The sequence below is a fragment of the Pristiophorus japonicus genome, chromosome 9 (assembly GCF_044704955.1).
Source record: "Pristiophorus japonicus isolate sPriJap1 chromosome 9, sPriJap1.hap1, whole genome shotgun sequence".
NCBI lineage: Eukaryota > Metazoa > Chordata > Chondrichthyes > Pristiophoridae > Pristiophorus > Pristiophorus japonicus.
The window spans coordinates 64,361,983-64,388,792 of record NC_091985.1 but is presented as its reverse complement, the minus strand read 5'-3'; the positions used below and the strand labels follow the sequence as shown (position 1 = coordinate 64,388,792).

General features: G+C 43.8%; 1 protein-coding gene across 4 annotated transcripts; it reads right to left on the bottom strand.

Moving 5' to 3' along the window:
- Positions 1-1,771: 1,771 nt before the first annotated feature.
- mrps10 (mitochondrial ribosomal protein S10) lies at positions 1,772-26,419 on the bottom strand. 4 transcript variants are annotated; one of them, XM_070889408.1, is made up of 7 exons: positions 26,343-26,419; positions 24,349-24,407; positions 15,202-15,274; positions 11,249-11,406; positions 4,616-4,724; positions 2,009-2,098; positions 1,772-1,927 (listed from the first exon to the last, which is right to left on the bottom strand). In XM_070889408.1, exons 1-7 carry the CDS (start codon positions 26,394-26,396, stop codon positions 1,844-1,846), a joined length of 627 nt encoding a protein of 208 aa, XP_070745509.1. In that variant the 5' UTR covers positions 26,397-26,419; the 3' UTR covers positions 1,772-1,843. The 4 variants fall into 4 exon arrangements, with proteins under 4 accessions (XP_070745509.1, XP_070745512.1, XP_070745510.1 ...); XM_070889411.1 differs by having other exon boundaries at positions 11,249-11,388; XM_070889409.1 differs by having other exon boundaries at positions 15,202-15,271.
- Positions 26,420-26,810: the final 391 nt, after the last annotated feature.

Genomic DNA, 26,810 nt, shown 5'->3' with positions numbered 1-26,810 from the left:
GATTCTGGAGAGGTTCCAGCGGATTGGAAAACGACAAATGTAATGCCCCTATTCAAGAAAGGAGGGAGACAGAAAGCAGGAAACTATAGACCAGTTAACCTAACATCTGCCATTGGGAAAATACTGGAGTCCATTATTAAGGAAGTAGTGGCAGGACATTTAGAAAATCATAATACAATCAAGCAGAGTCAGCAAGGTTTTATGAAAAGGAAATCATGTTTGACCAATTTCCTTGAGTTCTTTGAGGATGTAATGAGCAGGGTGAATAAAGTAGAACCAGTAAATGTAGTGTATATAGATTTCCAGAAGGCCTTCAATAAGGTGCTACATAAAAGGTTACTGCACAAGAACTCACAGGGTTGAGGTAATATATTAGCATGGATAGAGGATTGGCCAACTAACAGTAAACAGAGTGTCGGGATAAATGGCTAATTTTCAGGTTGGCAAACTAGCTAGCGGGGTGCCACAGGGATCAGTGCTGGGGCTTCGAACTATTTACAATCTATATTAATGACTTAGATGAAGGGACCGAGTGTAATGTAGCTAAATTTGCTGATGATACAAAAATAGGTGGGATAGCAAATTGTGAAGAGGACACAAAGAATCTGCAAAAGGGATACAGATAGGTAAGTGAGTGGGAAAACATTTGTCAGATGGAGTATAATGTGGAAAAATGTGAGGTTATCCACTTTGGTAGGAATAAAAAAGCAAATTATTACTTAAATCGAGAGACCACAAAATGTTGCAGTACAGAGGGATCTGGGGGTCCTTATACATGAAACACAAAGTTAACATGCAGGTACAGCAAGTAATTAGGAAGGCAAATGGAATGTTGGCCTTTATTGCAAGGGGGATGGAGTATAAAAGTAGGGAAGTCTTGCTACAACTGTACAGGGCGTTGGGTGAGACCACGCCTGCTGTACCGTGTACAGTTTGGTCTCATTTAAGGAGGAATATACTTGCGTTGGAGACAGTTCAGAAGGTTCACTAGGTTGATTCCTAAGATGAAGGGATTGTCTTATGAAGAAAGGTTGAGCAGATTGGGCCTATACTGATTGGAGTTTAGAAGAATAAGAGTTGATCTTATTGAAACGTCTTAAGATTCTGAGGGGGCTGGACAGGGTAGATGCAGAGAGAATGCTTCCCCTCGTGGGGGAATCTAGAACTAGGGGGCATAGTTTCAGAATAAGGGGTCGCTCATTTAAAACAGATATGAGAAGGAATTTCTTCTCTGAGGGTCGTGAATCTTTGCAATTCTCTACCCCAGAGAGCTGTTGAGGCTGGGTCTTTGAATATATTTAAGGTAGAGATGGACAGTATTTTGAACGATAGGGGCGTCATGGGTTATGGGGAGCAGGCAGGAAAGTGGAGTTGAGGCCATGATCAGATCAGCCATGATCTTAATGAATGGCGGAGTAGGCTCGAGGAGCCAAATGGCCTACTCCTGCTCCTAGTTCTTGTGTTCTATACCTAGTCCTGCTATTGCCCAGGTAACTCCAAATACAAACAGCTGTGATTGTTGATTTCTAACCATCTCAAATTCAGGTTATTTGGACAAATGCCTAAAGGTTTCATTATTTCCCAATCCATTAAAAATATTCCTGTTTAATTGCTCCACCTTTTGCTCTATTTAGTAGTTTACCCTGATTTTTGGCACATTTGAGGGCACTGTCTGCAAGAGTAGTAAAATGGTATGTTACTATTTTTAGTCTGTTTTATAAAATGCAGCCTGGATAATCTAACACAAAGGTAAAGCATTTTGACAAATGAATTTTATTTAGTGAGCTATTTTAATTTAAAATGAACAGCAGAAACAGTTACAGCAAAATGTCCATTGCCTTTATCAGTTTGGTTTGCCTTCATCTTTAGAAGAATGTGTGTTCCAAACAGGTTCTTTAATGTGGTCAGGTAGTTTTTCTAACATTGTCTGAAAAGGCAGAAAAGTTTTATAAATTACAGACATGCATGACAATCAGAAAAATTGTACCAGTACCAATACAAGACTGACCTTGGTCACCTCCATAGCGACCCCTTCTGGAAGATTGCGCTGGATATATTCCAAGTACACATCAGCAGTGCTTCCAGTCAGATATTTGAGCTGGCAGAGAACAGCAACAGTATTAAAAGTAAGCCAGAATTCTTCAATCACACACAAGCACAGGCTTCAAAACTGTCCTATATTTCTATTTAACAATTCAGTTGTATTTCACAAAAAATGAATGCACCAGTAAAAAGTGTTTTTTCTTTCTCTTTCATTATGAGGATTTGTAAAATGACTGCTGTTGGGGACAGCTCATCAATCAGCAGTACTCCCTGTACAAACCAACTACTATTCCAAGAATAGCTACAGAAGTAAATACAATTCATTAACAAAAGGCAGAAAATTTTGATCATTAGACCTGGGAAGGAAATAGGCAAAAAGAAAGTAGATTGTAGTAGTAAAATACATTTGTAGGATGTACTTTGGAGCATCAACACATGGCATACCCTACTCTACTTAATTTCCACTCAGCTATACACAGGCTGGCAGTCTCCCCAAAAAGAGGAGAAAAACTTGGAAGAAGTTTTTTTTGCTGGCCTGCTGTTACACACCATAACAGTTGATTGAAAACTGACAATTGCAAAGATTTGGAAGTAAATTGCCTGTTCTGTTGTCTGCTGTAGGTATATGGGGCCCAAGTTTCCACAGGATAAAAAACGGGCGCCCCTCCGAGCTGGGCGCCCGTTTTTCGCGCCAGAAAAAAAACGCGCTATTCTCGACAGGGGGGCGGAGCCTACACTCGCGCCGATTTTGTAAGTGGGAGGGGGCGGGTACTATTTAAATTAGTTTTTTTCCTGCCGGCAACGCTGCGCGTGCGCGTTGGAGTGTTTGCGCATGCTCAGTGTGAAAAAAAACATTGGCACTCGGCCATTTTTGTAGTTCTTTGTAGCTGTTTAATTTTTGAACATTTTTTAATAAAATCACATTGCCATCAGCACATCAGCACTGAGGCGACCCTTCTCACTGTCTCCTTCCCCTCCCTCCCCTCCGCGGCAACAAACGGCTCTCTCCTTCCCCTCCCTCCCCTCCACGGCAACAAGCCGCTGTCTCCTTCCCCTCCCTCCCCTCCCTCCACGGCAACAAGCCGCTGTCTCCTTCCCCTCCCTCCCCTCCGCGGCAACAAACCGCTGTCTCCTTCCCCTCCCTCCCCTCCACTGCGCGGCAACAAGCCGCTGTCTCCCTCCCCTCTCTCCACGGCAACAAGCCGCTGTCTCCTTCCCCTCCCTCCCCTCCCTCCACGGCAACAAGCCGCTGTCTCCTTCCCCTCCCTCCCCTCTCTCCACGGCAACAAGCTGCTGTCTCCTTCCCCTCCCTCCCCTCCGCGGCAACAAACCGCTGTCTCCTTCCCCTCCCTCCCCTCCACAACAACAAACCGCTTTCTCCTCGCCCCCCCCCCCCCCCCCCCGCTCAGCGGCACGAACGGCTTTTTCTGCCCCCCCCCTCCCGCTCAGCGGCACGAACAGCTGCAGAATTCTCCCTGGCTGAAGCACTTTCAGAGGTAGGAAGATGGTTTATTTAATCTTTTCTTTGCTTATAAATGTTTATTCAGGTTGGATTTATTTGTATAATATTTGTATAAGTATAAATAAGGATTTATTATAGAATTTAATGACTTCCCTTCCCCCCTCCACCTCGTTCTGGATGCCTAATTTGTAACCTGCGCCTGATTTTTTAATGTGTAGAACAGGTTTTTTCAATTCTACAAAAATCTTCACTTGCTCCATTCTACTTTAGTTTGGAGTACGTTTTCACTGTGGAAACTTTCAAATCAGGCGTCAGTGGCCGGACACGCCACCTTTTGAAGAAAAAATTCTGTTCCAAAGTAGAACTGTTCTACCTGACTAGAACTGCAGAAAAAAAAATGTGGAGAATTGCGATTTCTAAGATAGTCCGTTCTCCACCAGTTGCTCCTAAAAATCAGGCGCAAATCATGTGGAAACTTGGGCCAATGGTATTATAAAATCAAAGAGGATTTGACAGAACATAAAGGGTTTCATCTGCTGGAGAAAAATGAAATTTTGGTTATGCTTGATATTAAAAGGCTGGATAGTCAGAGTTATATCACAAGCTGCAGATAATCTAAGTGACAGATGTCAGATTGCCTTCCCATATACCTACTACCAGCATATTTCACACTGGGACTATGATTAGAATGTCCAGCTGTTTGGCTGACTCCCAATGAGACAAGAATAAAGCTGACTATTTACCAGCGAAGTAATTCTATACAATGGGTTTGTGAAACAAAATACATTTAAAATTTTGTTAACCTGTCAGAATATCATGCCACATGATCACCGTACTTACACGAATCAATGCATATCAAGAAGAAACATTTTCTTTGGTTAATAAGGAGCAAAGAAAACAAATTTACCCTTGTCCTCAAAGTTTATGGCAATTTACTAATTGCTTGACATCACAGTGAGCAGATAAAGGGCAAAAATAGGAAGCAATGTAATAATTAAAATGACCTTCACTTTAGCTTCATTTAATGGTTCAAAATTATTTGAAGTTCGAATGTTTAGCATCTAGCAGCTGAAAGTTTATAGTAAGAGATCTACCATGCCTTTTACTTGCCTCTATACATCTGTAGTGGGTTCTCATCTCATACTGAACTCTGTGCTTCTTGAAAATGTGAATAGATTTGAGAAGTGTCATTCTATCAATTTTCTTTGCAGGCTCATACCTAGAAAAGTTTTATTAAAAAAATGCTAATTAACTTCACAAAATGTTACTTTAAACCACAGGACATCGATTTTAGTGTTTATGGGCTCAAATTTCCCCAACCCTTTTTTCTGGCGCCCTCACCCGAGGTGCACCGCTTTTGTCCGCGTGCAACAGTACCGAAAATCTTCCTCCTGATTCTGGCCGTTCCCCAGCCTCTCCTTGGTGGTGGCGTAGCATAGCCCAGTGGATTGGGGGCAGAGCCAGGTCCCGGCGTTGAAAACAGTGCCGGGACCTCTGCACATTCGCGCTAGAGTCTGCGCGCGTGTGCAGTAGCTCCTGGCAGGCCGAATCTGAGAGTGCGCGCTGCAGGCTTTGTGGGAGGGGCCCGAAGCACGCCGTCCCTATCCCTGGCTGAATGGGCTCCCTCATCGGCATTCCCCAAGGTAGGACTTCTATTTTTTATTTGTTATTTACTGATTGATTGATTGCTTATTACTTTGATCTTGGTGCTTTAGGTGCAGGATTCCTTCTATTTTTTATTTGTTAATTCATTGCTTATTACTTTTTGTGCTTTGTTTAGAACTTGGTGCAAATGTACTGCTTTGTTTAGTGCTTGGTGCTTTAAATGTATTTATGCTTCTTTAATGTTGTTGTGAAGGTGTTTAGTGCTTTGCAAGGTCTCCTTCCCCCCTCTATCTCTGGCTTCCTGCGCTGATTTCTTAAGTCACCGCAAGGTTTTTCTGAATGTACAAGAGTGCCCAATTACACTGGCCTAAGTTAGTTTGGAGTAACTTTTAGCTGGCTAAACTTGCTTAAATGGCCAAAACAAGTGTAAGTGGCTGGTAATGCCCCCTTTTGAAAAAAAAACTAAACTAGAAAAAAAACCTAACGAACTCACTTACACTGGTGCAAATTAAATGGCCAGAATTGCAACTAAAAAGATACTCTAGAAAAATCAAGTTGCTCCAAAAAAAAAACCAGCAATTCCTGGGGAAATTTGAGCCCATTCACTTTACCAATGCAATGTGTCAGATGCGTATAAATATCAAAACGACTGCTTTCAGTGTTGCTGCAATTGTATGTTCTATAAGAGAGTGTGGAGAAAACTAGAAAAAAGTACAAGCCTAGAATAAAGCAAACAAAACAGATGCATCTAGAGTTTCTATGAGGATTCTCTGGTGGGGTGATCAGTGGAACCCATGAAGAAAAGCAGTAAATGGCTAAAAATGGCCAAGTACGCTATTTCTTCAGGGTTTCCACCGACCTTCTGCCAAAGTTCTAGCATGAGATTTGGCAAACCCCACAGAAATTCTCCCCCTACTATACATCTGAATAATTTTCATCATAGGTTGACTGGGCTGTGTAAAATCTGGATGACACTAAAAGTAAAGGGAAATAACCTACCTATTATTCGGAATGAAAATGTCCTCCACATTCCATGCAACACCTGGCTCATTCTGTCTCTTTTGAGATGGATCAGTTATGTATACATTTTATGATTGTGACACTTGCTGTCACAAAATGGCTTAATCCTCAGGCTGCTGAGTTATTTATCTGAGTTGATGGACTGGAGAAGCTGGGGTTGTTCTCCTTAGAACAGAGAAGATTGAGAGGAGATTTAATAGAGATGTTAAAAAAAAATGAGGGGTCTGGACAGAGTAGATAGAGAGAAACTATTCCCATTGACGGAAAGGTCAGGAACCAGAGGACACAGATTTAAGGTGTTTGGCAAAAAAAACAAAGGCAATGCAAGAAAAACTTTTTTTTACGCAGTGAGTAGTTGGGATCTGGAATGAACTGCCTGAAGGGGTGGTGGGGAAGCAGACTCAATCTTATCTTTCAAAAGGGAGCTGGATAAGTATCTGAAGGAAAAAAAATTGCAGGGCTACGGAGAAAGGGCAGGGATGTGGAACTAGCTGAGAGTCGGCACGGGCTCGACGGGCCAAATGGCCGCCTTCTGTGCTGTAACCATTCTATGATTCTAGCTACATAACTGTAAGGAAGCATCAAGCTCGGCCAACAAGCTATTTAGCAAGCTCCTGTTTAGAATCCCCAAGAGTGCATGGTCCATGTGCTCATTCCTAATGGTATGTGGAATAAAGATGCGTGGGTAAGGACATTTTTATAATACAGTAGTGGTGAACTGAGTGGTACAGTAAATTACAATCTGCCTTCCCCCTTTCACGACCACTGGATGTCCCAAAGTGCTTTACAGCCAATGAAGTACTATTTGAAGTGTAGTCACTGTTGTAATATAGGGCAGAAAACGTTAATGGGAGTTGTGTACAGGCCACCAAACAGTAGTAGGGAGGTTGGGGATGGCATCAAACAGGAAATTAGGGATGTGTGCAATAAGGGTACAGCAGTTATCATGGGTGACTTTAACCTGCATATAGATTGGGCTAACCAAACTGGTAGCAATACTGTGGAGGAGGAATTCCTGGAGTATATAAGGGTTGGTTTTCTCGACCAATGTGTCGAGGAACCAGCTAGAGAGCAAGCCATCCTAGACTGGGTCTTGTGTAACGAGAGAGGATTAATTAGCAATCTGATCGTGCGTGGTCCCTTGGGGAAGAGTGACCATAATATGGTAGAATTCTTCATTAAGATGGAGAGCGACACAGTTAATTCAGAGACTAGGGTCCTGAACTTAAAGAAAGGAAACTTCGATGGTATGAGACGAGATTTGGCTAGGATAGACTGGCGAATGATACTTAAAGGGTTGATGGTGGATAGGCAATGGCAGACATTTAAAGATTACATGGATGAATTACAACTATTGTACATCCCTGTCTGATGTAAAAATAAAACAGGAAAGGTGGCTCAACCATGGCTAAGGGAAATTAGGGATAGTGTTAAATCCAAGGAAGAGGCATATAAATTGGCCAGAAAAAGCAGCAGACCTGAGGACGAGGAGAAATTTTGAATTCAGCAGCGGAGGACTAAAGGTTTAAATAGAGGGGGAAAATAGAGTATGAGAGTAAGCTTGCAGGGAACATAAAAACTGACTGCAAAAGCTTCTATAGATATGTGAAGAGAAAAAGATTAGTGAAGACTAATGTAAATCCCTTGCAGTCAGAATTAGGTGACTTCATAATGGGGAACAAGGAAATGGCAGACCAATTGAACAAATACATTGGTCCTGTCTTCACGAAGGAAGACATGAATAACCTCCCGAAAATACTAGGGGACCGAGGGTCTAGCGAGAAGGAGGAACTGAAGGAAATCCTTATTAGCCAGGAAATGGTGTTAGGGAAACTGATGGGACTGAAGGCCGATAAATCCCCAGGGCCTGATAGTCTGCATCCCAGAGTACTTAAGGAAGTGGCTAATAAAATAGTAGATGCATTGGTGGTCATTTTCCAAAATTCCATGGATTCTGGATCAGTACCTATGGATTGGAGGGTAGATCATGTAACTCCACTTTTTAAAAAAGGAGGGAGAGAGAAAACAGGGAATTATAGACCGGTTAGCCTGACATCGGTGGTGGAGAAAATCATGGAATCAATTATTAAAGATGTAATAGCAGCGCATTGGGAAAGCAGTGACAGGATCAGTCCAAGTCAGCATGGATTTATGAAAGGGAAATCATGCTTGACAAATCTTCGAGAATTTTTTGAGGATGTAGCTAATAGAGTGGATAAGGGAGAACCAGTGGATGTGATGTATTTGGACTTTCAAAAGGCTTTTGACAAGGTCCCACACAAGAGGTTAGTGTGCAAAATTAAGACACATGGTATTGGGGGTAATGTATTGACGTGGATAGAGAACTCGTTGGCAGACAGGAAGCAAAGAGTGGGAATAAACGGGTCCTTTTCAGAATGGCAGGCAGTGACTACTGGGGTGCCGCAAAGTTCAGTGCTGGGACCCCAGCTATTTACAATATACATTAATGATTTAGACGAAGGAATTAAATGTAATATCTCCAAGTTTGCAGATGACACTAAGCTAGGTGGCAGTGTGAGCTGTGAGGAGGATGCTAAGAGGCTGCAGGGTGACTTGGACAGGTTAGGTGAATGGGTAAATAAGAACATAAGAATTAGGAACAGGAGTAGGCCATCTAGCCCCTCGAGCCTGCTCCGCCATTCAATAAGATCATGGCTGATCTGGCCGTGGACTCAGCTCCACTTACCCGCCCTCTCCCCGTAACCTTTAATTCACTTATTGGTTAAAAATCTATCTATCTGTGACTTGAATACATTCAATGAGCTAGCCTCAACTGCTTCCTTGGGCAGAGAATTCCACAGATTCACAACCCTCTGGGAGAAGAAATTCCTTCTCAACTCGGTTTTAAATTGGCTCCCCCGTATTTTGAGGCTGTGCCCCCTAGTTCTAGTCTCCCCTACCAGTGGAAACAACCTCTCTGCTTCTATCTTGTCTATCCCTTTCATGCTTTTAAATGTTTCTATAAGATCACCCTTCATCTTTCTGAACTCCAATGAGTAAAGACCCAGTCTACTCCATCTATCATTATAAGGTAACACCCTCATCTCCGGAATCAGCCGAGTGAATCGTCTCTGTACCCCCTCCAAAGCTAGTATATCCTTTCTTAAGTAAGGTGACCAAAACTACACGCAGTACTCCAGGTGCGGCCTTACCAATATCCTATACAGTTGCAGCAGGACCTCCCTGCTTTTGTACTCCATCCCTCTCGCAATGAAGGATAACATTCCATTCGCCTTCCTGATTACCTGCTGCACCTGCAAACTAACTTTTTGGGATTCATGCACAAGGACCCCCAGGTCCCTCTGCACCTCAGCATGTTGTAATTTCTCCCCATTCAAATAATATTCCCTTTTACTGTTTTTTTTCCCCCAAGGTGGATGACCTCACACTTTCCAACCTTATATTCCATCTGCCAAACCTTAGCCCATTCGCTTAACCTATCCAAATCTCTTTGCAGCCTCTCTGTGTCCTCTACACAACCCGCTTTCCCACTAATCTTAATGTCATCTGCAAATTTTGTTACACTACACTCTGTCCCCTCTTCCAGGTCATCTATGTATATTGTAAACAGTTGTGGTCCCAGCACCGATCCCTGTGGCACACCACTAACCACCGATTTCCAACCCGAAAAGGACCCATTTATCCCGACTCTCTGCTTTCTGTTAGCCAGCCAATTCTCTATCCATGCTAATACATTTCCTCTGACTCCGCATATCTCTATCTTCTGCAGTAACCTTTTGTGTGGCACCTTATCGAATGCCTTTTGGAAATCTAAATACACCACATCCATCGGTACACCTCTATCCACCATGCTCGTTATATCCTCAAAGAATTCCAGTAAATTAGTTAAACATGATTTCCCCTTCATGAATCCATGTTGCGTCTGCTTGATTGCACTATTCCTATCTCGATGTCCCGCTATTTCTTCCTTGATGATAGTTTCAAGCATTTTCCCCACTACAGATGTTAAACTAACCGACCTATAGTTACCTGCCTTTTGTCTGCCCCCTTTTTTAAACAGAGGCGTTACATTAGCTGCTTTCCAATCCGCTGGTACCTCCCCAGAGTCCAGAGAATTTTGGTAGATTATAACGAATGCATGGCAGATGCAGTATAATATGGATAAATGTGAGGTTATCGACTTTGGTGGCAAAAACAGGAAGGCAGATTATCTGAATGGTAACCGATTAGTAAAAGGGGAGGTGCAAAGAGACCTGGGTGTCATGGTACATCAGTCACTGAAGGTAGCCATGCAAGAACAGCAGGCAGTAAAGAAAGCAAATGGCATGCTGGCCTGAGGATTTGAGTATAGGAGCAGGGAGGCCTTACTGCAGTTGTACAGGGTCTTGGTGAGACCACACCTTGAGTATTGTGTGCAGTTTTGGTCTCCTAATCTGAGGAAGACGTGCTTGCTATTGAGGGAGTGCAGCAAAGGTTCACCAGACTAATTCCCGGGTTGACAGGACTGACATATGAAAAAAGACTGGATCGGCTTGGCTTATACTCACTGGAATTTAGAAGAATGAGAGGGGATATCATAGAAACATAAAATTATGATGGGACTGGACAGGTTAGATGCAGGAAGAACGTTCCCGATGTTGGGGAAGACCAGAACCAGGGGTCACAGTCTAAGATAAGGGGTAAGCCGTATAGGACCGAGATGAGGAAAAACATTTTCACCCAGAGAGTGGTGGACCTGTGGAATTCTCTACTACAGAAAGTTGTTGAGTCCATTTCATTGCACATATTCAAGAGTGAGTTAAATGTGGCCTTACGGCTAAGGGGATCAGGGGATATGGAGAGAAGGCGGGAGTAGGGTACTGAAGTTGCATGATCAGCCATGATCATATTGAATTGCGGTGCAGGCTCGAAGGGCTGAATGGCCTGCTCCTGCACCTATTTTCTGTGTTTCTATGTCTAACACATCAGCCAATTTGCACACTGCAAGCTCCCACAAACAGCAATGTGATAATGACCTGGTAATCTGTTTCAGTGATGTTGATAGGGACACAAGTCCAAATTTGAAACTAATCCACTTGGCATATTAAATCCAAAAAGATGCAAGGAAGCTGCTTATAAGAGCAATTAAGTACTTACACTTTATCAACATTGATATTCAGCTCTTTAGCAGCAAGTGTGGCAAAATATTCGTAACTATCCAGTACAGTTTTATCATGGCCCTTCACCATCACTGAGATCTTCTTGTAAAGTGAATCAGGCGCATCAGTTACTATTACCTGCATTGGCATAAAATCATAAAGCACAACAAACAAAATAACTTATTGCACAGGTATCTTTAGAATGAAATGTCTCAAAGTTCCAAAGCAGCCAAATACTCTAAAACTTGACAGATTTAAATTTGCACCTTCGGCAATAAACAGTAAAGCAAATAAAAATGAAGTAGAAAATGTTTAAACCAGCCCCCACTCCACCAAATGACTTGGAAGAAATAATTCTCATTTTTATATGACACCTTTCACGTCCACAGAACATTCCAAAATGCTTCACAGTCAATTAATAATTTTTGAAGTGTAGTCACTTGTTTTTAGCCAAACGTAGCAGCCAATTTGGACAGATCAAGGTTCCAACAAACAAAAAACAGTTAATCTGTTTTGGTAGTGTTAGCTGAAGGATGAACTTTGCCAAGGACACCAGGAGAATGTGCTGCTCTTCTTCAAAAAAAATGTTATGAGTTCTTTATATCCACCTGAAACAGGCAGACAGGGCCTCAGTTTAACATCTCATCTGAAAGACGGCACCTCTAACAATACAGGACTCCTTCAGAACTGCACTGAAGCATCAGTCTGGGTTATATGCCAGTGTCCTTCAGAGGGGCTTAAACTCTCACTCTGCTACGTCGAGCTGATACGTCAAAGGGTTAAGTACACTGCATAACTAGGTACTTGGCCATGCAAATCACAAGACTCCCACGTCTGATTCCTGTCCTGTACTAAATCAATTTCAGCAAGAGTGGTATGCAGGGTGCAACACTTAGGGCTGGATTTTATGAACCTAAGCGGGTCCGTGACAGGCTACGTCGGTGGTGGGTCCCAGCCCCATTGCTGGCTCCAGCCCACTGTCTAGAATGATTTTCCCCTGATTGGGCTTGTTAAGCCCACCCAGTGCGTTTCCCGGCCAATTATAGGAAATGGGTCTGATGACTTGATTTGATGGTGCGTCATCAGCCGGTTTCCTTAAAGGGACCATGGCCAACTTTATTTTGATATTTGTGCTGTCAGTGTTCTACAGCATTGAGGTGCTGCAAACACTGACAATCACTACACAAAGGTGCAGGGTGGCACCCAGGCTGTCTCATGAATTCCTCCATATGTTTTTGGAAGGAGTCATAGCATACAGGGAGGTCCTCTTCTCTTCGCATGGGTGGAAGAAACCTCCCCAGGAGACGAACACAGCCTGGTTGCACATTGCACAGGAGGGCACAAGCAGGGATATCGTCAGGAGGACCTGGGTGCAATGCCGCGAATGTTTCAATGATCTCCGTAGATCACGAAATATTAGTACAAAGCCACTCTCATCACATTCCCATCACTCTGCCTTCCCTACCCTACTCCTGCACATCCTTCTCACACCAACTTACCTTGCACCTCCACCCATCCCCCTCTCTCGACATTATCACATCCCCATCTCACTAGCCACCCTCATCCTAATGCAATCATATCAACTAACAACACACAAGGTCATGTAAAATTTCTGTTACTGTGGTGTCATACATTGAAACCTTTATTTTCAATGCTTTGCATTCTTGGACAGATTTGTGTGCACCTGTGGAAGTGGCATAGTGAGTTGCAGTGAATGGTGAGACATAACATTACCCACAAACAATGGTCATGAATGTGTAAGGAATGGCTTGGGCATTGTGGCGCTGCTTTATGGTGTTGGTGTGGGATGGTGCCAACCTGGCACATGCGGCAGTCAAGTGACGTAAATCTGGCTATGGTGAGGCCATGCCTGGCCTCCTGGGCAACAATGTGGTCGGGTCCTGATGTCTTGCGTCCTGTGCAGCATCAGTTGATTGTGGAGAAAGTCGGTGGTGTTGTTGATGCTGCTTGTATGCCTGGTGGTCGGGCTGATTGTGGTGGGATTCTGAGGACCAAGGTGAGAGAGTATAAAGTGCATCGATGATGATGGAATAGATGGCAGGTGAAGTAGAGATGACAGAAGCGATCTGTCAATGGTGAGAGAGGTAATGTCAGACTGGATGGAGACTTGTGTAAAGACTTGCAGCAATCGGTAGTGGAAATGCAGTTAAGAGAAGCTATTAGCTGAAGGAACATTTTTCAATCAGCTGGGAGCTTTGACTTGACATTTGAAGCTATCAGCTCATCAGCTGAAACAATGGCCAGTGACCTCATGTCTCAGCTTCACAGACAAGGTCTAGGCACAGCAGTAAACCAATGGGTGACCTGTCAAAAACAAAAAGCTGGGTAAAATAAAGCATTAAGTGGCTGTAAACAAGCCACTAATGATTTTAATTGCTTCCTCTGCCGCTGTGTGTCGAGTCTGCTCAGTGTTGGCAGACCCGACATTTGGTAAAGGCACGTGGCAGTGGGTTGAGAGCGGAGTGCCGACCCCGTCAAAAAAATGTTTTCCACCCGACCCGCCACAGATGGCGCCCGCTGACCCCCAGAAAATTCCCCCCTTAGTCTTGGCTAGGAAGGTGGGATGAGAGATCAGCCAGGTATCATGATTCTGATAACCATCCAGCAACACTTGATGAGACTGCATTGTATAGATGGTTCATGAGAAAAGGATTAGGCTCCACGGTGATAGTTCACAGTCAATTAGCCCACTGTCCAAGATCATGGGTGAAAATGGTCACTTGAGGTAGCAGTAAGACTTATATCCCAAAATATGGGAAATTAGCGATCGTGAAAAATTATTCAACCAACTGTAACCAAATGCACTTATTTAATACAACTGCATGTTATTCTTTAAGTTAAACTCAAATTTTGAAACAGTGACTGAATATTAAGAGAGTTTACAAATGAAGATTTCTTATTTCTACATCTGCCAGATGATTTTGTTGAATGTTGAATGTGCAAAGATATCCAGTAAACTACTGAGGACTTTCTGTTTTTAAAAGTGATTCTGCCTCTTAAGATAATCTACTTCTGTCCACTGTATATATCAATAATTTGGATATAGGTCTAGCGGGAGTGGCGTTGAAATTTGCAGATGATATCAAATTCGGAAACTGCAAAGGAATATTGATATCTGGCACGGACTGATTGAGCTGATTGCCTATTTCCGTGTTGTAACGTCTATGGATATACTGTTACAAATATGGACAAGTATCAATCGTATTTTTATACAAAATTCAACATGTTCTAAAAGATGCCCAGATAATTTTGTTCCTAGAAAAGTAAATAACTATGTAAACAACAACAACTTGTATTTATATAGCGCCTTTAACGTAGTGAAACATCCCAAGGCGCTTCACAGGAGTATTATGAGATAAAACAATTTGACAGTAAGATGCATAAGTAGAAATTAGCGCAGGTAACTAAAAGCTTGGTCAAAGAGGTAGGTTTTAAGGAGCGTCTTGAAGGAGGAAAGAGAGGTAGAGAGGTAGAGAGGTGGATAGGTTTAGGCAGGGAGTTCCAGAGTTTGGGGCCGAGGCAACAGAAGGCACGGCTACCAATGGTTAAGGGATTATAATCAGGGGTGCTCAAGAGGGCGGAATTAGAGGAGTGCAGACATCTCGGGGAGTTGTGGGGCTGGAGGACTTTAGAGATAGGGAGGGGCGAGGCCATGGAGAGATTTGAAAATAAGGATGAGAGTTTTGAAATCGAGGCGTTGCTTAACTGGAAGCTAATGTAGGTCAGCGAGCACAGAGGTGATGGGTGAGCGGGATTTGGTGAGAGTTAGGACACGGGCAGCCGAGTTTTGATTCATCTCTAGTTTGGGCATTTTCTATTATGATCTCTTAAGAATTAAGTGAATAAAACTGCTGTACTTGACAAGCTAACTACTTTAAAATATACAGCACATATCATAACAGACTAAATAAAATTTGCAGAAAACCTTACCAATGGAGCTGTGGTATAGTGTGGAGACCCCAAATGGATTCCCGCTGATAATGTCAGCGCTGGCCTTTTACTGCTGTTAAACAAAAACATTGTAGATGAAATAATTATTTATTATAAAATTATTTGTATGTACAGTATCTGAATTTTACAAAAACTAAATTGTATTTAAAAAGCTTCTAAAGAAAGACTTACATTTACATAGCACCTTTCGTGTTTCAAGACATCTCAAAGCATTTAACAGCCACTGAATTACTTCTGAAACGTAGTCATAGTTGTTATGTAGCAAACATGGCAACCAGTTGGCACACAGAAAGATTCCAGGAACAGTGAGCGATATAAATGACCAGTTAATCTGTTTTGTTGATGTTGGTTGGCCAGGTTACCAAGAGAACGCCCTGCTCCTCTTCAAAAATAGTATTACAGGATCTTTTTAGGTCTGCCTGAACCAGTATCTTACCTTAATCTCATCCAAAAGACAGCACTCCCAACAATGCAGCACTCCTTCAGTCCTGCACTGAAAAGTTAAACTAGATTATGTACTGAGGTTCTGCAATGGGACTTGAACCCACAACATTCTGACACTGAGATAATAGTGTTACCACTCAGTCAAGCTAACTAGCGGTAAGTCGGAGGCTTTATTAGCACTGGGCATTTTACCATGTAAAATAGAATATAAACGTGTTTCCCTTGAAAACTATATAACTGAAATCCTGAAAATAAATACAAAGTTTTCTTTGATGTGCGGTTGCATTTGAGAACCCTGGCTTTCTTAATTTGACAGGCCAGTTAACAAGTAGGATGCATTGTGGAACTGGCATGTTCTGAGAGGGAAAGCTGAAACACGACATTTTAACATTGCATTGCACTTGTAAATGAAGAAGACAGAAAGTGTGAATTATCCGAATTGTAAGAATCATTTAAGCTAAATTTACACCTACCTTGGATTGTTCAATTCTTTTTCATTTGTTTCAACTTTCTTTTCTATGGTCTGCTCTAACTGGTAGTAAATCAGAAGAATGACCCTATCAGATGTAATTGAATTCATTTGCCTAACAACTTTGCCATGGTTAGAATAAATTTGGGCTGATTATAATGTTTGACTATTGGGCAATTCAACCCCAATCCATCACTACTCCTCGACCTTCCTATTCTCTTACCGCCATCCCAGACTTAACTCCCACTTGGATAATCTCCACCTCACCACCACCCTGTCACGACCCATCCATTGCCTCTGTGTTGTCTGACAGCTTATATGACATCCAGTCTTGGATGAGCCAAAATTTCCTCCAATTAAACATTGGGTTGACCGAAGTCATTGTCTTTGACCCTTGCCACAAGCTCTGTTCCCTAGCCATCAATTCCATCCCTCTCCCTGGCCACTGTCTCAGGCTGAACCAGACTGTATGCAACCTCGGTCTTTTATTTGACTCTGAGCTGAGCTTTTTTTATTCATTCACTGGATGTGGGCGTCACTGGCAATTCCAGTATTTATTACTCGTTCCTAATTTCCCTTGAGAAGGTGATGGTGAGCCACCTGAATGGCATGATCGGACTTTTCAGAGGGCAGTTAAGAGTCACCCACATTGCTGAGAGTCTGGAGCTCCATATCGGCCAGACCGGGTAAGGACAGCAGTTGTCCTTCCCTAAAGGACATTAGTGAACCAGATGGGTTTTTATGACAATCTGGTAGATTTATGGTCACCATTACTGATTTGCCTATTAATTCTAGATTTGTTTAATTAATTGAATTTAAATTCCCCAGCTACCCTGGTGGGATTTGAGCTCATGGCCCCGGATCATTAGTCCAGACTCTGGATTACGTGTCCAGTAATATAACCACTATGCTACGGGTACCCCAAAGTTATGGTTCCCACCCCATATTCTCTTCATCACCAAAACCATCTACTTCCACCTTCGGAATATCACCCATCTCTGCCTCTACCTCAGCACATCTGCTGCTGAAACCCTCATCCGTGCTTTGGTTACCTCCAGACTTGACTATTTCAATGCTCTCCTGGCTGGCCCCCCACCTTCCACCCTACACAAACTTAAGTTCATCCAAAACCCTGCTGCCCGAATTCTAATTCACACCAAGTCCCATTCATCCATCGCACCTCTGATCACTGGCCTGCATTTGCTCCCAGTTCACCAACAACCCGATTTTAAAATTCTTATGCTCGTGTCCAAATCCCTCCACGGCCTCACCCCTCCCTCGGTCTGTAACCCCTACAATCCTCCGAGAACGCTGCATTCCTCCAACTCTGGCCTCCTTTGCCCCACCATTGACAGCCATGCCTTATGCCATCTAGGCCCTAAACTCTAGAATTCCCTCTCTAAACCTCTCTGCCTCTCCACCTACCTCTTTAACCAAGTTTTTGGTCACTTGTCCAATGGCTTTGTGTCAATTTTTGTCTGATTATGTTCCTTGGGATATTTTAGTACGTTAAAGGCGCTATATAAATGTATGTTATTGTTGTTTAACTAAGAGTGACAGAAGGGTGACTGTATAAGTGACAGAAAATAGTTTTACACAAGACACTGGTTGATTTTCTGTGGCATTCCATTCACAGCAACTCTTCCAATAATGAAGCAGCCCCAACCAGCCTATAGCAGAACCTGAACAATATCCAAGCTTGGCCTAATAAATAGCAGGTAAGATTCACAGCACATAAGTCTTGGGAAATAACCAACTCCAATAAGAAAAGGCCCAATCCCATCCTCTTGACCTTCAAAGGCACCACCAATGCCATGTCCATTATTATCAACATCCTGGGGTTCACCATTGACCAGAAGCTTAACTGGACCAGCAATCTTAAACCACGGATACAAGCAATAATTAGTAAAACAAATTAACCTGCTTACTGCACACACTGCTAGTGAATCTGGCAAAACTAATATGCTATAATGGCATCCAGCATCATTAGGAATGGGTGAGTTAAAATTACTCTGCTGATATAGGTTAGAGTGCTACTATTTAATGAAGGAACATTCATAATGTTATGTATTTAATTTCTTGCCACCTGTATTACACTACCACCAGAGGACTACCTGTTGAAGTCCCAAGGGATCCCAGCATCCCTTAGAGCACGCTATGTAAGCAGGCCACCTACGAGGTACTTGCACTCTGGAGTCTTACTAAAGGAGCTAAGGTCACACTTGCTCATTGTACACAGTACTCAGTTTCATCCTTTATTATAAACGTATCAATTGGCGACGAGGTAACGAACAACGGCGCAAAAATGCAAAGAACAGTTGGTACCCTGGAGAAGTTCTCAGAAGGGGACGATTGGGAGGCCTTCATGGAGAGACTCGACCAAGACTTTGTAGCCAACAAGCTGGACGGGGACGAGAATGCTGCCAAACGAAGGGCGATCCTCCTAACTGTCTGTGGGGCAACAACCTATGACCTCATGAAGAATCTCCTAGCTCCGGCAAAACCAACAGCTAAATCCTATGAAGAATTGTGTACGCTGGTCCGGGAGCACCTAAATCCTAAGGAAAGCGTTTTGATGGTGAGATAGCGGTTCTACATGTGGCAACGGTCGGAGGGCCAGGAAGTGGCGAGCTATGTCGCTGAACTAAGGCGACTCGCAGGACATTGCGAATTTGAGGGATTTCTAGAACAAATGCTTTTTTGTACTGGGCATTGGCCATGAAGTAACCCTTTGCAAACTGTTGACTGTTGAAACTCCGAATCCAAGTAAAGCCATAACGCTAGCCCAGGCATTTATATCCACCAGCGACAACACCAAACAGATTTCGCAGAAGAAAGAAGTTTCGGCCAGTACTGTGCACAAAGTAACGTCGTTTTCGAGCAGGAATATACATGGCAGAACATACACGCCAGCTGCTGCTGCCCGATCTCAGATGACCCAGAGTCTGTCATCAATCGTTAATGCGAGGCAGTTAACACCTTGTTGGCGCTGTGGAGGTGATCATCGGCCCCATCAATGCTGCTTCAAGCACTATCCGTGCAACAGTTGCAGTACAATGGGACACCTCCAGCGAATGTGCAAGCGAGCTGCAAACCCTGCAAACCACCACGGTGCAGAGGAAGATCGATCCACTGTGGATCAGGCTGAATTGGAGACTCGTACCGAGGAGGCAGGAGTGTACGGGGTATACACATTCACCACGAAATGTCCACCAATAATGTTGAAAGTTGAACTGAACGGAATTCCATTATCTATGCAACTGGACACGGGTGCAAGTCAGTCCATAATGAGTAAAAAGGCCTTCGACAGGCTGTGGGGCAAAAAGGCACACAGGCCCAAGCTCAGCCCCATTCACACCAAACTAAGGACTTACACCAAGGAGCTAATCCTTGTAATTGGCAGTGCAGAAGTCAAAGTCTCCTATGATGGAGCAGTACACGAACTCCCGCTGTGGATCGTTTGGCAGAAGCTGGCTGGGAAAAATCCGCTGGAACTGGAACGCCAGTGCAACACTTGCTCTCGGCTGAGTAATGCACCCAGAGAGGCACCGCTAAGTTTGTGGTCGTGGCCCTCCAAACCGTGGTCGAGGATCCACATGGATTATACGGGCCCATTTCTAGGCAAAATGTTTTTGGTTGTCGTGGATGCTTACTCAAAATGGACTGAATGTGCAATAATGTCTGTAAGCACATCCACGGCCACTATTGAAAGCCTGCGAACCATGTTTGCCACACACAACCTGCCTGATGTCCGAGTCAGCGACAAGGAGTATCCGTAATAAAGCGGATGAGTTGACTGTGCAGATAGATGTTAACAAATATGATGTGATTGGGATTACAGAGACGTGGCTCTAGGATGATCAGGGCTGGGAACTCAACATCCAGGGGTATTCAACATTCAGGAAGGATAGAATAAAAGGAAAAGGAGGTGGGGTAGCATTGCTGGTTAAAGAGGAGATTAATGCAATAGTTAGGAAGGACATTAGCTTGGATAATGTGGAATCTATATAGGTAGAGCTGCAGAACACCAAAGGGCAAAAAACATTAGTGGGAGCTGTGTACAGACCTCCAAACAGTAGTAGTGATGTTGGGGAGGGCATCAAACAGGAAATTAGGGGTGCATGCAATAAAGGTGCAGTAGTTATAATGGGTGACTTTAATATGCACATAGATTGGGCTAACCAAACTGTAAGTAACACGGTGGAGGAGGATTTCCTGGAGTGCATAAGGGATGGTTTTCTAGACCAATATGTCGAGGAACCAACTAGGGGGGATGCCATCTTAGATTGGGTGTTGTGTAATGAGAGAGGATTAATTAGCAATCTCGTTGTGCGAGGCCCCTTGGGGAAGAGTGACCATAATATGGTGGAATTCTGCATTAGGATGGAGAATGAACAGTTAATTCAGAGATCATGGTCCAGAACTTAAAGAAGGGTAACTTTGAAGGGATGAGGCGTGAATTGGCTAGGATAGATTGGCGAATGATACTTAATGGGTTGACTGTGGATGGGCAATGGCAGACATTTAGAGACCGCATGGATGAACTACAACAATTGTACATTCCTGTCTGGTGTAAAAATAAAAAAGGGAAGGTGGCTCAACCGTGGCTATCAAGGGAAATCAGGGATAGTAATAAAGCCAAGGAAGTGGCATACAAATTGGCCAGAAATAGCAGCGAACCCGGGGACTGGGAGAAATTTAGAACTCAGCAGAGGAGAACAAAGGGTTTGATTAGGGCAGGGAAAATGGAGTACGCGAACAAGCTTGCAGGGAACATTAAGACGGATTGCAAAAGTTTCTATAGATATGTAAAGAGAAAAAGGTTAGTAAAGACAAACATAGGTCCCCTGCAGTTAGAATCAGGGGAAGTCATAACGGGGAACAAACAAATGGCAGACCAATTGAACAAGTACTTTGGTTCGGTATTCACTAAGGAGGACACAAACAACCTTCCGGATATAAAAGGGGTCAGAGGGTCTAGTGAGGAGGAACTGAGGGAAATCCATATTAGTCGGGAAATTGATGGGATTGAAGGCCGATAAATCCCCAGGGCCTGATGGACTGCATCCCAGAGTACTTAAGGAGGTGGCCTTGGAAATAGCGGATGCATTGACAGTCATTTTCCAACATTCCATTGACTCTGGATCAGTTCCTATCGAGTGGAGGGTAGCCAATGTAACCCCACTTTTTAAAAAAGGAGGGAGAGAGAAAGCAGGGAATTATAGACCGGTCAGCCTGACCTCAGTAGTGGGTAAAATGATGGAATCAATTATTAAGGATGTCATAGCAGCACATTTGGAAAGAGGTGACATGATAGGTCCAAGTCAGCATGGATTTGTGAAAGGGAAATCATGCTTGACAAATCTTCTGGAATTTTTTGAGGATGTTTCCAGTAGAGTGGACAAGGGAGAACCAGTTGATGTGGTATATTTGGACTTTCAGAAGGCTTTCGACAAGGTCCCACACAAGAGATTAATGTGCAAAGTTAAAGCACATGGGATTGGGGGTAGTGTGCTGACATGGATTGAGAACTGGTTGTCAAACAGGAAGCAAAGAGTAGGATTAAATGGGTACTTTTCAGAATGGCAGGCAGTGACTAGTGGGGTACCGCAAGGTTCTGTGCTGGGGCCCCAGCTGTTTACACTGTATATTAATGATTTAGACGAGGGGATTAAATGTAGTATCTCCAAATTTGCGGATGGCACTAAGTTGGGTGGCAGTGTGAGCTGCGAGGAGGATGCTATGAGGCTGCAGAGTGACTTGGATAGGTTAGGTGAGTGGGAAAATGCATGGCAGATGAAGTATAATGTGAATAAATGTGAGGTTATTCACTTTGGTGGTAAAAACAGAGAGACAGACTATTATCTGAATGGTGACAGATTCGGAAAAGCGGAGGTGCAATGAGACCTGGGTGTCATGGTACATCAGTCATTGAAGGTTGGCATGCAGGTACAGCAGGCGGTTAAGAAAGCAAATGGCATGTTGGCCTTCATAGCGAGGGGATTTGAGTACAGGGGCAGGGAGGTGTTACTACAGTTGTACAGGGCCTTGGTGAGGCCACACCTGGAGTATTGTGTACAGTTTTGGTCTCCTAACTTGAGGAAGGACATTCTTGCTATTGAGGGAGTGCAGCAAAGGTTCACCAGACTGATTCCCGGGATGGCGGGACTGACCTATCAAGAAAGACTGGATCAACTGGGCTTGTATTCACTGGAGTTCAGAAGAATGAGAGGGGACCTCATAGAAACGTTTAAAATTCTGACGGGTTCAGACAGGTTAGATGCAGGAAGAATGTTCCCAATGTTGGGGAAGTCCAGAGCCAGGGGTCACAGTCTAAGGATAAGGGGTAAGCCATTTAGGACTGAGATGAGGAGAAACTTCTTCACCCAGAGAGTGGTGAACCTGTGGAATTCTCTACCACAGAAAGTTGTTGAGGCCAATTCACTAAATATATTCAAAAAGGAGTTAGATGAAGTCCTTACTACTAGGGGGATCAAGGGGTATGGCGAGAAAGCAGGAATGGGATACTGAAGTTGCATGTTCAGCCATGAACTCATTGAATGGCGGCGCAGACTAGAAGGGCCGAATGGCCTACTCCTGCACCTATTTTCTATGTTTCTATGTTTGGTCCGTGTTTCACCAGTGCTGAATTCAAGGAATTCATGACTCGCAATGGGATCAAGTACGTCATATCTGCACCGTTCAAGCCCGCATCCAACGGCCAGGCAGAACGAGCAGTTCAGACCATCAAGCAAAGCTTGAAACGAGTGTCGGAAGGCTCCCTGCAGACCCGACTATCCCGAGTGCTGCTCAGCTACCACACCAGACCACATTCACTTACCAGGGTACCCCCAGCCGAGCTGCTCATGAAAAGGGCGCTCAAAACAAGGCTCTTTCTTGTCTACCCTGATCTCCATGATCACGTGGAGGGCAAGCGGCATCAACAAAGTGTGTACCATGACTGCGCAAATTTGTCACGCGATATTGAGGTCAAGGACCCTGTGTTTGTACTCAATTATGGACATGGTCCCAAATGGCTCACTGGCACGGTCATAGCCAAAGAGGGGAGTAGGGTGTTTCAGGTCAAATTGGCCAATGGACTAACACGCAGAAAACATTTAGACCAAATCAAATTGCGGTTCACCAACAGCTACGAACAACCCGAAGAGGACACCACCAACTTTGGCCCTCCAACACACTGTGACCATAAAGCCGAACTCACCATCCCCAGCAGCCGGGCAAGGCCGGCTGCCCAGCAGCCCAGCGAAGAACCAACCAACTCACCCACAACCTTTGAATTACCCACATTTGTACCAAGACGATCGACAAGGGAGCGTAAAGCCTCAGATCGTCTCAGCTTGTAAATAAGTGTACTGTTGACTTTACGGGGGAGTGATGTTATGTATTTAACCCCTTGCAACCTGTATTACACCACCAGAGGGTCTACCTGTTGGAGTCCCAAGGGATCCCAGCATCCCTTGGGAACACGGTATATAAGCAGGCCACCCACGAGGTGCCTGAACTCTGGAGTCTTATTAAAAGGAGCTACGGTCACACTTGCTCATTACACAGTATTCAGTTTCATCTTTTATTATAAAACGTATCACATAAGAACATAAAAAATAGGAGCAGGAGTAGGCCATTTAGCCCCTTGAGCCTGCTCCGCCATTCAATAAGATCCTGGCTGATCATCGACCTCAATTCCACTTTCCTGCCCTATCCCCATATCCCTTGATTCCCCTAGACCCCAAAAATCTATCTATCTCAGCCTTGAATATATTCAGAGACTCAGCCCTCTGGGGCAGTGAATTCCAAAGATTCACAACCCTCTGAGTGAAGAAATTCCTCTTCATTTCTGTCTTAAATGGCCTACCCTTGATCCTAAGACAGTGCCCCCTAGACATTGCAGCTGGGCGAAACCACCTCTCAGCATCTACCCTGTAAATCCCCTTCAGAATCCCCTTCAGTATTTACACTACTAATTCGATGCTAGCGAAGGTATGAGGGGATCTTTAGTGCATAGCATATTGAGACTCCCTCCTCCAGTTCAAGTTCTGAATCTAGATTTGGGCTGCAATTACACTATAACACTTTGTACCAATATTAGTTGTTGTAGAAATGTACCCTAAAAATTCCTTGTTTCTGCTTATTTTTGAAAAGAATATTGATAGGAATAATCTTAATCTGAGGGAACCTAATATCTTTAAACTTACCAAAGGCATACTGTTATCATATTATTGCTGGCATAATTCAAAGGTGGCACTCGATTAACCTGAAAGTCAAACAGTATGAATTTTTTAGTTATTCAGACATGTATATCTTTACCGTTCAAAAGAAAACTGAGCTAACATGGCGATCCCACATAGCCAACATATTGAACTTTGCTTAAGCTACAGCTGAATGTTACCTCCTCCTGATGAAGACACTCTACAGAGATGAAGTTAAAACCAATTGAACACCTTTTAAACCATGTAACTTCTAGGGAGAAAGACATTTTTGAGAATGTTAAAGGAAGAGAGTAAAAAGTGAACACTGAGCAGAAAGAAAAGTTTCAGGGACCACCAACATTGTCAAAAGCCAGGGTTTTTAAGGAGACTTTTAAAAGCAATGAGGGAGGTCGCAAGGTGGAGTGATTTCTGAAGGAAATTCCAAAGGGAAAGATTATAGTGGTTGAAGAGGCAACCGCTGATGATGGAGGAAAGGGAGTGGAGGGCAAGGAGGACATTGGTATAGTAAGGGAGTGCCCACTGGGAAAGATTGCTCTGGTAGTGTGGGACAAGGCCAAAGAGGGATTTCAAAAGGAGGATATAAGGATCTTTAAGTGCATGTGATAGGTCACAAGAACCAGACAAGCTTGGCAAGAATAGAGGTGACGGGAGTGCAGCATTTCATGCAAGAGAAAGCTCTGTGTTCTGAATGACTTGCACTTTACTCAGGATACAGTTTGGGATTCCAGCAAGAAGCACATTGCACAAGTCAAGTCACTGGGTGATAATGGTGTGGAGCTTTGGCAGAAGGAGGAAGAAGTAGGGATGGAGCAGTATTTTGTAGGTCGATTAAAGCAAACTTAGTAAGAGATTGGATGTGGGGAAGGAAGCTTGGGATTGAGCAGTTTGTCAAGGTTCCAAAATCACTACTTAAAATGAGAAAGATATTGCTCAGCACCACTACTCATCCCTATATTGAGAGCTGAGGAGTGAAGGGGATGATCTTTCACATGTGTTCTGGGGGCTGATCTCACACATGGGGTCTGGGGTTGATCTTTTACACAGTCTGGGGAATTGAGTTCTCCCATGGGGTTCAGGGGGTCGATTTTTAACACGTGCTCCAGGTGTTGATCTCTCATGAAGAGGAGAAAATAATTAGAAGCAGCTAACAAGTACTTCATAAAGGAAGGTTGTGTTTGACAAATCTGATGGAGTTCTATGACGAGGTGACAAATATGATGGATGATGGAAATGTAATGGATGTGGTGTACGTGGACTTTCAGAAAGTTTTTGATCTATGAGGAGACCGCGGGATGCTGAAGGTTTTCCTGGAGAATGTGATCAGGTATGCGGTCACCTACACTGAGACAATTGGAGAAGATTAAGGGGTGTGGAATTAGGGGGTAGGTAGCAAATTGGATTAGATTAAAAGTGCAGATCATACTAAAGAGGCATAGTAAATAATTTGGATATTGAGAAGATAGTGGAAATGGGCAAAAAGGTAGATGGAATTCAATGTCAGTAAATGTAAGATGGTACATTTGCTAAAAAAACATAAAAGGAATAATTATACGGGGGGGGGGGGGGGACAGCCGAGAGATATTGAATACATTAAAAACAGCACTCCAAGCGAATAAGACCATAACAAACTAGTGGAATATTGTCTTTTATGACGAGGGATATAAAATATAAAAATTGAGATGTAATGGTGAATCTATATGAAACCTTAGTAAGATCACAGTTGGAGTACTGTGTGCCGTTTTGGGCTCCACATTATAGGACGATATCGATGAAACTGCACATCACAAATTCACTTGGACATTGAGAGCAGGAGAAATATGTTGCTCTCTCTCAGTCTCGGGGTCGGTCTCCAGCTCGGAGGCTGTGTGAGGCCATATGAGTGACAGTTGCCCGGGTAACGCGCCATCATGGAAGCGGCGAGAATATTTAAACGGTGATGGGGAGTCTGTGTCCAATATGTAAAAGCGGCGAAGCGTTACCTGGTGCTGCTGGAGCAGCCGCCTGAAGACACAACACAAACTCCGCGGCACCATCTTGGACAATGCGCCGGCAACTTCCGGGTCAGCAGCACTGTTTCCAGGTCGCGCGGGTATTGTCGGATTGGACAAGAGGAAAAGGGTGTGGGCGGGGTGGGTCTCCACTGAGAGGGGAAGGTGTGGGTGGGGGCTACACATAGGACCCGAGGAAGAGAGTGTTCCAAGATCAGGCTCCCAAATCTACAGGGCTGTAGTGATACCCGCCTGTATGGCTCAGAGACGTGGACCATATACAGTGGACACCTCAAATCACTGGAGAAATACCACCAACAATGTCTCCGCAAGATCCTGCAAATCCCCAAGGAGGACAGACGCACCAACGTTAGTGTACTCGATCGGGCCAACATGCCCAGCATCGAAGCACTGACCACATTCGACCAGCTCCGTTGGGCGGGCCACATTGTTTGCATG

Bases quoted from the DNA above. Each gene is read 5' to 3' on its own strand.
- mrps10 (XM_070889408.1), bottom strand. From the start codon at position 26,396: ATGGTGCCGCGGAGTTTGTGTTGTGTCTTCAGGCGGCTGCTCCAGCAG. The intron at 11,407-15,201 runs GTAAGGTTTTCT...GTTGTGCTTTAT, and splicing joins ACTATACCACAGCTCCATTG to GATTTTATGCCAATGCAGGT. The intron at 1,928-2,008 runs GTCAGTCTTGTA...CTGCCTTTTCAG, and splicing joins TCGCTATGGAGGTGACCAAG to ACAATGTTAGAAAAACTACC.